The sequence below is a fragment of the Camelus bactrianus genome, chromosome 12 (assembly GCF_048773025.1).
Source record: "Camelus bactrianus isolate YW-2024 breed Bactrian camel chromosome 12, ASM4877302v1, whole genome shotgun sequence".
Taxonomy (NCBI): domain Eukaryota; kingdom Metazoa; phylum Chordata; class Mammalia; order Artiodactyla; family Camelidae; genus Camelus; species Camelus bactrianus.
This window is the reverse complement of record NC_133550.1, coordinates 15,835,164-15,847,639: the sequence shown is the minus strand read 5'-3', so window position 1 is coordinate 15,847,639 and position 12,476 is coordinate 15,835,164. Positions and strand designations below refer to the sequence as shown.

At 34.0% G+C, this 12,476-nt stretch overlaps 1 protein-coding gene across 1 annotated transcript in view; it reads left to right on the top strand.

Moving 5' to 3' along the window:
- The window catches only part of TMPRSS12 (transmembrane serine protease 12), a 30,127-nt gene extending 17,955 nt beyond the window's left edge, over positions 1-12,172 (top strand). Inside the window, exons 4-5 of the mRNA XM_074374876.1 lie at positions 6,288-6,430; positions 9,262-12,172. Coding sequence (XP_074230977.1) covers positions 6,288-6,430; positions 9,262-9,516 — 398 coding nt within the window. The 3' untranslated portion in view covers positions 9,517-12,172. The remainder of the gene's footprint in view (positions 1-6,287; positions 6,431-9,261) is intronic.
- Positions 12,173-12,476: the final 304 nt, after the last annotated feature.

Genomic DNA, 12,476 nt, shown 5'->3' with positions numbered 1-12,476 from the left:
AATATAAGTTTTTTATTAAGCAGATGAAAAATCAGTAAGGATTTAGAATGTTTTAATTAGCAAGCTTGATTTAATAGCTAAATCAGAAAATTCTGCACCCCAAAATCATAGAATTTCATCTTTTTAAGCACAGGTGGAATCTTCATAAAAATCAACCACTAACTAGGCCATAAAACAAATCTCCAAGTTCAAAGGACAGGTAACGTACAGACTATATACTCTGATTACAACCAATTTAGAAACAATAAGAGAAATTTTGGCTATGATAACATAAGGAGGTTGGCAGATCCTCTTCCCCCAACATAAGTATAAACTGGACAAAATTGTCAAAAGCAACCACTTCAGAGCTCTAAAAATCAACCAAAACACACAACAAATTGAGGAGTATTTGTTCATTAGAAACAGCTAGAAAGTTGGGTAAAAAGAGGAATTTGTAGTTGTCTTGCTTGTGGCTGCTCCTAATTCCCCTCTTAGATCAGTCAGTGCAATAGTTTTACCAGGATCATGAGGAAAGAGGATCTTGCTACCAGAGGAGACGGACTTGATTTGGAGCAGCAGTTGAAAATCCAGGCCAGCAGCACTGTTAATAAAAGCAATGATTCAGCCAGAGATGAGTAGGGGAACCCACAGCTCTGTTGGCCTGGGACTGTGACCCAAGATGGAGCCAGGAGTGGAACAGTAAGAAATTTAACAGGAAGAACTGGAAAATGAGAGAGCTATAGCATGGCTAGGTAAGCTCTCCAAACATCCTTGGCTTACTGGGAAACTGTACATGTATACATGTGTGGGAAAAATCTGAATGAGCACAGCATAAAGTGAAAACTGAAAATTAAAAAATGCACTCCCCAACCCACAGACAGATCCATCAGCCCAGGATGAAAGTGCAGATCATTAACTGACCACTAAGCTATGCAGACACATAGGCCAGCTCTATGAAGCCAGGTTAAAAGGTAAAAATCCAAATTTAAAAACTGAAGGGAGGATATAGCCTAAGTGGTAGAGTGCATGCTTAGCATGCATAAGGTACTGGGGTTCAATCCCCAGTACCCTCTCTAAAAATAAATAAACCTAGTTACCTCCCCCCAAAAAATAAAAAAAAAAGAAAAAAAGAAAAGAAAAGAATTTAAAAACTGAGCAGAGATATCAACAGTCATACAACGTGGGGACACAGATTCCACAATTTAAGTCCAGGCAAGTTATTTTAAAAATCACAGCAAAAACATCGTTGAGAAGGGAATCAAAACCCAGAGTTGTTACAATATATTAATCTAAACTGTCCAATTTTCAACAAAAATATTGTAAGACATGCCCAAAAAACACAAAACAAAACAGGGAAGCGTGACCTATACTCAGGTGAAAAAAGTAGTCAACAGAAACCGACTGAACAGGCTCACATGTTGAATACAGCAGACAAAGACTTTCAAAGAGCTTTTTAAATATGTTCAATAAATTAAATGACACGACTGTTCAAATAATTAAAAGTGTGATGATAATGACTTATCAAATAGGGAATATCTATGCAGAAGTAAACAATTTTTAAAAGAACTAAATGGAAATTCTAGAGATTTGAGATGGGACAAGAATGAATCAGTGCACTTAAACTACAGCAACAGAAATAATCAAATCTAAAGAAAATAGAGAAAAAATGTTGAAGAAAAATGAACACACACTTAGAGACATGTGGCGCAACATCAAGTGTACCAACATATATATAATGGGACTTCTGGAAGGGGAGGAGAGAGAAAATGGGGAAGAAAAAATATTTGAAGAAAATATGGCCCCAAACTGCCTAAATTTCATGAAAAATCTTAATTTATAAAAGAAGCTCAACCCCAAGTAAGATTTTAAAAAGAGATCCACACCTAGACTCGTTGCATTAAAAGATGTGCAAGACCTGTATGCCAAAAGCTACAAAACATTACATAGAGAAATTAAAGAAGAACTAATAAATGGAAAGACATTCCACATTCATGGATTGGAAGACTTGATGTTAATACGGCATTTCGTCCCAGATTGACCTATATACTCAATGCAATCACTATCAAAATCCCAGTAAGATTTTTTGTACAAATTGACAAGTTGATCCTAATGTGTATACGGAAAAGCAAAGGACCTAGAATAGCCACAAGTTTTTGAAGAACAAAGCTGAAGGAGTTACTCTACCTAACTTCAAAATATACTAAAAATCTATACAGTATATGATATTGGTTTGTTTACTTTAAAGATAAAGATAGCCTAGAAATCAATGGAACACAACAGACAGTCCAAAAAAACCCCCAAATTTTATAACTGATTTATTTATACAAAATTTCTAGAAAAGGCAAACCCATAGGGATAGAAATCTTATCAGTCATTCCCTGAGTGTTGGACTAGAGATGAGAATTGACTACAAATGGGCGTGAGAGGATTCTGTGGAGTGAAGGAGTATTCTAAAACTGGACCTGGGGCTGGTATAAATTTACCAAAAATCACTGAACTGCATGCTTACAATGTATGAATTTTATGTTAGGTAAACTAAACATCAGTAAAGCTTTTTAAAAGATGACAAAAGATATTTTTTAAATATGCATTTGGAAAATTCAAAATATACTACTAAATATCTCATATGTTAAAGAGGAAATCATAATAATTTAAAATCTTTAGAACTGAATAATAATCTAGATACTACATAGCAAAACTTGAGTGCGGCAACTAAGATACTGCATAAAGAGAGATTTAAAATTTTAAATATGTATACTTTTAGGTTCAACCATATGGAAGAGCAAATATTTGACCTAGTAGATAAGAAAGGCTGAATGTTATGCATTAAATGTCCACGTTTATAAAGGTTAAAAGAATATTACATGACCCATAAAAAGCAGGAGAATAGAAATAAAGATAAGTACAGCAATTAACGAACAGAAAATAAAGTCATAAAAAAGAGGACCAACAAAGCCAAAATCTAAACCTTTGAAAAAACAACCAACCCCTGGTAAGACTGATGAAAAGAGAGAAGGCACAAGTATAAATAATATTATGAATTAAAAGATAATACTTTAAATAATTGTATGCTCTAAATTTTAATACTTAGACAAAATGGATAAATCCCTAGAAAATGCTGCTAACCCAAAATGACTAAATAAGAATAGTCCTATAACGAGTAAAAGAACTGAATCAGTAATTAAATTTTTTTTTCAAATATAAAACACCAGAACTCAGAACAAGTGAGTCCCACCATAATCACCTGTGACAGATTATTTAAATCTTATAAATACCTCCAAAGAATCCAAAGAGAGAGAACATGCCCCAGCTCAGTGTACAAGGACAGTAATCATCTTGATGCCCAGCTAGGTTAAGTATAGGACAAGAGAGGCCAACATCATAAATGCAGACATTCCAAACAAATTATTAGCACACTGAATCTACAAGAATAATATAAACAGAAATCAACATAACCAAGATGAGTTTATCTAAGGAATTCAAGGTGGTTTAATACTAGAAGTTTCTTAATGTAATTCACCATATTAACTGATTAAAGGATAAAAAAACATGATTATCTCAACAGGTGCTGGAGAAGCACTGTTAAAAACTCATAACCACCTAGACATAGACGGGAACTTCCTTAACCTGATAAAGGTTATCTACCTTTACAGCAAACATCATTGCTATAGAAAAACACTTCCTTTAAAATCAAGAATGATTTCCCACTTCCATCATCACTTTTATTCCCTCTTGTTGTAGAGCTTCTAGCAAGTGCAGCAACACTAGTAAAAGGTGTAGAAGACATGTGACTTAGAAGGGTAATGAAACATTATTCACAGATAATGTGATTATATTAAAGAGAATCTATAATCTACTGGAATTGAGTCTAGTTAATTGGCCAGATCTAAAACCAATAATATACCCAAATCTACTTCATTTCTACACAGTATCAACAGTTAGAAAATATAATTTTAAAAGTTAACAGATGTCACACCCATAAGGATGACTTATCAAAAAGTCAGACAAGTGTTGACAAGTATGTGAAGAAATTAGAACCCTCATACATTGTTGTGGGAATATAAAATGGTGCAGCTGCTTTGAAATAGTTTGGCAGTTTTTCAAAAATTCAAACACAGAGTTACCAAATGACTCAGCAATTCCACTCCTAGGTAGATAACCAAGAGAAATGAAAACATCTGTCCACACAAAACCTGTATTTGAATGTTCATAGCAGCATTATTCATAATAGCAAAAAAATGAAAACAATCTAAATGTCCATCAGCTGAGGAATAGATAAAATGTGGTACAGTCATACAATGGAATATCATCCACCCATAAAAAGGAATGAAGCACTGATACCTACTACAACCTTACGCTAAGTAAAATAAGCCAGAAACAAAAGCCCACGTATAAAAGAATGTCCCTGTTCTTAAGAACTACACACTGAAGTATTTAAGAGTACAAAGGCACAATGTCAGCCATTCACTCTTGGATGATTCAGAAAAATTTACACACATGCACACACACAGTACAACTGGTAACGCAGCATGACAAAAAGTAAGCTCCTGGTGAGTCTGAGTAAAGGGTATTTGACAATTCTTGGTAACCAAAGTTAATGGAAGTTAACATTTACCGTAATACCAAAATGATTAAATAGCTAAAAATAAATCTAGCAAAAGATTGCAGGCCTTTGATGGAAAAAAATTCCTAAAACATTTCTAAAAGGCATTAAAGAATACCTAAGTAAACAGACAGACTGGTAAACTTTATGCCTGAATAGGATGACTCAATACATGAAAAATGTCAATTGTTTCTGAAAAACTGAGGGAAAAAAAAAACAGGTAATGAAAAACCCTTACGTGAGTTTTGAGACAATTAAAAAGCTCATTCTAAATGACACAAGATTAGCCAAGACACTCCTATGGATGAAAACTATGCTGGAGAAGTTGCCATCCAGAAATCAAGGTTTATCCTAAAACCATGGTAATTTAGTCAGTGTTACATCTGTGCAAGAATATTCTAAGTGACCAGCAGAACAGACTAGAAAACCCAGACGTCTACTTCTGGGCTCTCTCTTCCTATTCACTTGGAAAATCTCTGGTTACTTTGAATTATCCCACACCAACATCCCACTGGTATTGGTAGCATCAGTATCCTTCATAAACTGGGTGGCAGAGTCACGGGGGTTCTCTTCTCACTATTACAGTCTATAACTTACATGTGTCATATATTCTTTTATATACAGCCAGTGCTACCTTAATTATTTTAAAATAAAGGGCAGAAATGTGGCTGACCTTTAGGAAGCCTCAGTGCAGGAATGTGAATGCCATCAGGACATACTTTATTTTCAGTTCCTATTCCTGTTCTCTCTGTATGTTGATTTTATTTTCTCAGCATGCCTGTCCTCATAGGGCTGGAACTATGGCTACAGGCTGCTTTGAACTTATAGCTAAACAGTCATGTGACTGGGGTGAAAAAGGTTCTTCTCTGGCAGCTCCAGTTTTAAAATGCTGGATAAGTATTCCAATTGGCTAGACTTCTTCCAAATATATTCACCTTTAGACCATTCGGTGCAACCAGGAGAATGGAATTCTGTCAACGGAACAGTTGGGTCATTTGCCCACCTGCATCCAGCCAAGGGGAGAATGTCTATTACTTGAAAAGTTGGAGAAGGATGTGGGGCACACAAATAGTTGGTTATCACATGTGATAACTGTAACTCTGAAGCAGGTTGATTGGACCAGATGCTGCTGTTACAGTGGCTTTTCCATGGATAAATCTTACAATAATCTGTCCTTTAATGGTTCCTGAAGTGTTATTTTGCAGTTTCCTATCTTTCTTACAGCAAAGAACCACTTCATGTTCAGGAATTAGCAGAGAAGTTAGGGAAGTACATGAATTAAAAATCTGTTCTATTTTCATGTTCAACATTCTTCAAGGCTTAGCATCATTAGAAAATTTAATAAAAATTATTCACAATTCACAACTTAACATGGCCTCAGCATTTACCTCTTTAGCCCTTGACAATTTTTATATAGCTCTATTTTGTAAAAGCCATAGATCCTTTTGTGAGACCTTCAAGAAATACAGAAAAGCAAAGATAACAAAAATAACCTGAAATTCCTACCATCTAGAGATAACTGTCATTAACATTTGGTTAACTTTCTTCTGCAATCTTTCTAGGCATATATATACATGCATACACACACAATTTTAGATAATTGTTCAGTCACTTTGGAAAGAAAAACTATTCAACACGAGCATTTTATATTTCTGTCAAAATGTCTGCTCTCCAAAATAATTTACTGGTATTTTTTTGTTAATAGGTAATATTACCAAAAAATTACAGGAAGCAGAAGTGCATTATATTTCTCGAAATTTCTGTAATTCCGAGAAGAGTTATGGGGGAATAATTCCTAACACTTCGTTTTGTGCAGGTGATGAAGATGGAGTTTTTGACACTTGCAGGGTAAGACCAAATAATTTGCCTTAGAAATATTTTCTAAAGACAGAAGTGAACTTAAACAAGTCCTTTGATCACTTTCTAGTGAAGTCTTAATTCTCAAATCTATAAGTACTAACTTATTTTTTTCCTTTTTAACTATTTCAGTAATCCAAATTGTCTTGCTTACCTGATTCCTTGGTTTCCTAGTCATGGTTAACCAAATTTTGCCTTGAATCTTTCATTCTTTTTTTTTTCATTACTACTTTTATTGAGATATAATTTACATATGTACAATTCACCCATTTAAAGTGTACTCAGTGGGGTTTTAGTATATTTACAGAGAAGTGCAACCATCACCATAATCTAATTTTAGGACACTTTGGTCACCCCCCCAAAAAAAACCTCTCTACTGATTAGGAGTTACTCCCCATTCTCCTCTCACCCACCCAAGCCCTAACCTCTAGAAATTTGCCTATTCTGGAAATTTCATATGAATGGAATCATTCAGCACTGTAGGTCTTCTGTGTCTGGCTTCTTTCACTTAGCATGTTTCCAAGGTTCATCCCCATTTAGCATGCATTAATACTTTGTTCATTTTACTCCAAATAATACAATTTTGTATGGATATACTACATTTTAATTCTGAGAAGAGTTTTTTATTCATCCATTTTACTCGTCCATTCATTAGTTGATGGACATTTAAGCTATTTCTACCTTTTGGGTACTATGAATAATGTTGCTATAAACATTTGTGTATATGTTTTTATGTGTAGGTATGTTTTTCTTTCTCTTGGAAATTCTACCTAGGTGTGGAATTACTGAGTCAATGTTTAGCATTTTGAAGAATTACCAAACTCTATTCTACAGTGGCTGCACCATTTTACATTCTCATCCAGCAATGTATGAGAGTTTCAGTCTCTCCACAACCTTGTCAGCACTTGTTATTGTCTGTCTTTTTCAAATTGAAATATAGTTGATTTACAATACTGTGTTAGTTTCAGTTGTACAGCAAAATGATTCAGTTATATATAGAGAGAGAGATTATTTTCTACTATAGGTCATTATAAGATATTAAATATAGTTTCCTGTGCTATACAGTAAATCCTTGCTGCTTACCTATTTTATGTATAGTTGTTTGTATCTGTTAATCCCATACTCCTAATTTATCCTTCCCCCACTCCCTTTCCCCTTTGGTAACCACAGTTTGTCTTCTATGTCTGTGAGTCTGTTTCTGTTTTATATGTAGATTGATTTGTATTATTTTTTAGATTCCACACATAAGTGATACATAATATTTCTCTTTCTCTGTCTGACCTACTTCACTTGGTGTAATATCCTCTAGGTCCATCCATGTTGCTGCTGCAAATGGCAGTATTTCATTTTTTAATGGCTGAGTAATATTCCATAGTATATATACACCACATCTTCTTAAACCCATCATCTGTTGAAGGACACTTGGGTTGTTTCCATATTTTGGCTATTGTAAAGACTGAACATCGGGGGTGCATGTATCTTTTCAAGCTAGAGTTTTGATTACAGCCATCCTTGTGGGTGTGAAATGGTATCTCATTGTGGTTTTAATTTGCATTTACCTAATGACCAATGATGCTGATGCTGCATGAGCTTATTAGTCATTTGTATATCTTCTTTGAAGAAATGTCTATTCAGAGCCTTTGCCCATTTTTATTTTGAGTTATTTATCTTTTTATTCTTGAGTCATAAACATTCTTTATATATTCTGGATACAAGTCCCTTACCAGATCTATGGTTAGTAAATATTTTCTCCCATTCTGTGGACTGTCTTTTCACTTTCCTGATGTTACCATTTGTAGCACAAGCCCTTGGGTTTTTTTATTAAGTTGAATTTATGGTTTTTGTTTTTGTTGTTGGTTTTTTTTTGGGTTTTTGTTTTTTTTTTTTTGCCTCTTGTGCTGTTGGAATCTTTATTCCTCTTTTCTTCACTACTTCTAAATTTACCAGCACATCAGTCCCAAAGAGTGTCCCATGCTTTGATCTTTTCCTACTCATTCTGATTTCTACAATCCAGGGTTTATCTTTCCTGTGTCCTTTTCCTTAAAAATCTTGCTGAGTAAAAGAATCCAAACTAACTGAATTATATTCATAAGTGAAACATTCTCATCATCAAAAATAATTATTCAGTGTTTACCCTGTAGAGAGGATTTGAAAACACCTTCAAAACATAGTCAAACCTTTAGGCACTGAAACAGTTATCGCAGTGTCTCTCTTGTTCTGAATGATTAACAGTTCTTAGCAGTGGTGTTTCAGTACATTAACGGTCTTGTGTGTACTATGAGAGAGATTTGTATTTGTAATACTGTTGGGAGGCTTAGCACTTATTCCTGTTATCCTACACCAGCCAATGTCAACACTCAGAAAGATGCCAGCTTACTCCTCTCGTCTAGTTAGCAAACCAGACACACACCTAAAAGAATCCTTCAAATATTTTAGTTCCCACTTTCCCACACAGCAGTAAGCAACAGAAGTATTCTAATAGACAGTATTTACAGTATTTTGCATACTTCCTAAATCACTTCTCCTGAGTAATTGCACTAAAAAATTCAAACAACCTGATTTATAGTATTCTGGTTCAAAACTATACAGGTGGGAAGTTTATCCTCCAACTATATGACCCTTCTAAATACCAGGCCAGACTGCATACCTCCTGTTTGAGTTGAAACATAAAACCAAAAACCTATGGATCTTTGTAACTTGGAGGTATACTGAAAATGTATATTTATATAAATATATGTTTAATGTGATTACTTTATTCCAGCTTTACTGTTGTTTAAGGACTACTGGAAGTAACTAACATTATTTTGGAACTTTTTTAATAGGGTGATAGTGGTGGACCATTAATGTGCTACTTACCAGAACACAAACGATATTTTGTAATGGGAATTACCAGTTATGGATACGGCTGTGGTCGAAAAAATTTTCCTGGTGTCTATAGTGGGCCAGTCTTCTACCAAAAGTGGCTGACAGATCACTTCTACCAGGCAAGCAATAAAGGCATATTTGACACAAATATTCTACTTGGACAGGTCCTTGTAGCTTTAGGTTTAGCTTTAGCCTTACTAGCAACTCCATGAACAAATTCTGAAGAATCTTTATTTTGCATCGTGTACTTTTCCATGTTCTACATAATGAAAATTATTTATTTTTTTCATAAGTAATTGCCCACTATGGAGTTCTCATGTGAACATCTTTTGGAATAAAAGGATTGTGACATAACAGATATGTGATTGTAAATTTGGCACTGAATCACATGCCTCCTTGATATATCTTGATTGTTTTACTTTATAATCATAATTTTCCACTTGGAATACTTTCCTGGAGTTTGTATAAAACATTCAAATAAATATATATATACTTTATGTGTATAAATGTCAAATAGTAAAAAGTTTATAATTAAAACAAAAGCTGCTCTTTTAAGTTAGATTTTATTTTATTCAAAAATACTTGTTTGTATGATATATTATTTTTGTATGATATTTTATTTTTTGAATTATCATCTTGTTTCTGGTTCTCAAAGGATATTTGGAGCAATAAGTATCTGCTTACTAATCAAATTCTAATTAAAACTATTTAATATTAATACTTTCTTTCCTATGCTGAGAATTGTGGTGCAAATACCCCCAAATAATTTATTCTTTATTTAGAAATGTATCTGTGACCTTTTTCCCAGCATTATAACCTAGCTTCTGAACCTTATTTTCTTGAAGCCCATGCTAAAAGTCTGTATTCCTTGGGCCCTTTAAGTGAACTGTGAGGAGAGGTAACTGAAAAGCATGCTGGAAAAGGATGGATGCCAATCTGGGATTCATTTTACCATGACTAAGCTGTAATATGAATTATTAAAACAAAAGAAAAAGTTGACTGGATTAATATCTACTATTAATCAACTCACATCTCCCTTAATCTTTGGAGAACCCATGTAGGAAAGGAGAAATAATTATTTTCTCATCCCTGTTTTTCACATTCAACCAGGTAAAACCACGTATTTTTGTTGTTTTGTTTTTCTGAGCTTTAACCTCATTTCAGGATTTAACTGAAAGCAAGCATGAGTTTTCCATCAATTAATTCCCCTGGGGCTCATTACTGGTTTATCACTCAAGGGGTGGAAGACTGTGATTTTTATAGGCCTGTGAGCAACAGTGAGAGGATATTAACTGTTCTTTCTTGAAAGAGACCCTAGTTTACCCATTGACAAGTTTTATAGGGAATTAGTTGGTAATGGTTATATAAAAATCAGTATAATACATTAGTCATTTCCCATTTATTCTACCTGACTCTGAGCCAAAGGAATCTGCCTATTAGTAATACAAAGAAACTATTCTAAAATGTGTTGACAACACTGGAGGGGATAAGCATAGCTTTTCACTTCAAAGGTATATCCTAATTACTCCTTAGGTCTGCCTTTCTTTTATTTTTAATTTTGGGGGGAGGTAAGTAGGTTTATTTTTTTGTTTATTCTTAGAGGAGGTACTGGGAATTGAACCCAGGACCTCATGCATGCTAAGCATGCGCACTACCATTTGAGCTGTACCCTCCCCTCTTAGGTCTGCCTTTATAATCACACAGGACTTAGCATCTGCAACTTCTTATCTTTCTGGCCAGCTTAGTTCCCTTATTTCAGCCAACCAGAATTCAGTTATATAACATTTCTCCCCACCACAAGAGACCATTAAAGGATAGACTCTGGAATCTAAGACTGACTTTGTTTCAAATTTCATTCTGTTAATTTAGTAGTTATAAGAGTTTGGACAATTATTAATACCTACTTATGGCATTGTTGTGATGATTAAATAAGTTGATTATATGAAGTTCTTGATACCTTGAAGGTGCTCAGTAACTGGTTACTATTATTGTTTTCCCATCAGTGATTCACATGAGCCTTTTCATTGCATAGATCATTAGGTATTGGATAAATATCTTGTTACTTTCATCTGAAAAACTTACTAAGACAAAGGACTAGTTTCTACTTATACACTCAAAGGACTTGCTTCTAGTCCTACTTACATATACTGTTTTTTAACGTAAAAGAAGCAGACTCACAGATACAGAGAACAAACTAGTGGCTACCGGGTGGAAGGGGGTGGGGAGCACAATACAGGGATGGGAGGTACAAACTACTGGATATAAGAAAGGCTCAAGGATGTACTGCACAACACAAGGAATAGAGCCAATATTTTGTAGTAACTGTAAATAGAAAGCAACCTTTAAAACTGTATACAAATAATTTTTAACTTAAAAAGTATTCTATTTTTAAATTTATTTTTGTAATTCCTCAAATAGTATATCCTCATATTAACTGAGGAATTACAGAAAACAAGTATAAAGAAAATCATCCATAGCCCTTCTATGCAAAAATAGCTACCATGAGTCCTGCCTATTTGACTCATTATAACAAGAATTTTTATAAACTCTTCTTAAGCATTATTTTACCCCAGCTATTTTGAAAATTTTCAATCCTACAGAAAAGTTGAACAGTAAGTACTATAACTGCCCACCTTTAGTCCCCAAATATTAGCATCTTGCCCTGTTTGCACACTATCTTTCTCTCTCTCCACACATGCTTTTTTTTGGTTGAACAATTTGAAAGTAAACTGCTGGAAGGACCTAGAGATTGTCATTCTAAGTGAAGTAAGGCAGACAGGGAAAGACAAATATCATATATCACTTATATGTGGAATCAAAAAAAAAAAAGATACAAATCAATGTTTTTACAAAACAAATAGTCTCACAGACAGAAAACAAACCGTGGTTACCAAAGGGGAAAGGGGGAGGAGGGAGAAATTAGGAGCTTGGAATTAACATATATAACATAGATAACCAACAAGGTCCTACTGTGTAGCATAGGGAACTATATTCAGTATCTTTTAATAACCTATAATGGAAAAGAATCTGAGAAAGAATAGATATTATATATATATATGTATAACTGAATTATGGTACTGTACACCTGAAACATTGTAAATCAACTATACTTCAATTTAAAAAAAAAAACCCTAAAAAAAATTTTTTTTAACTAAATAATTTTCCACCTCAA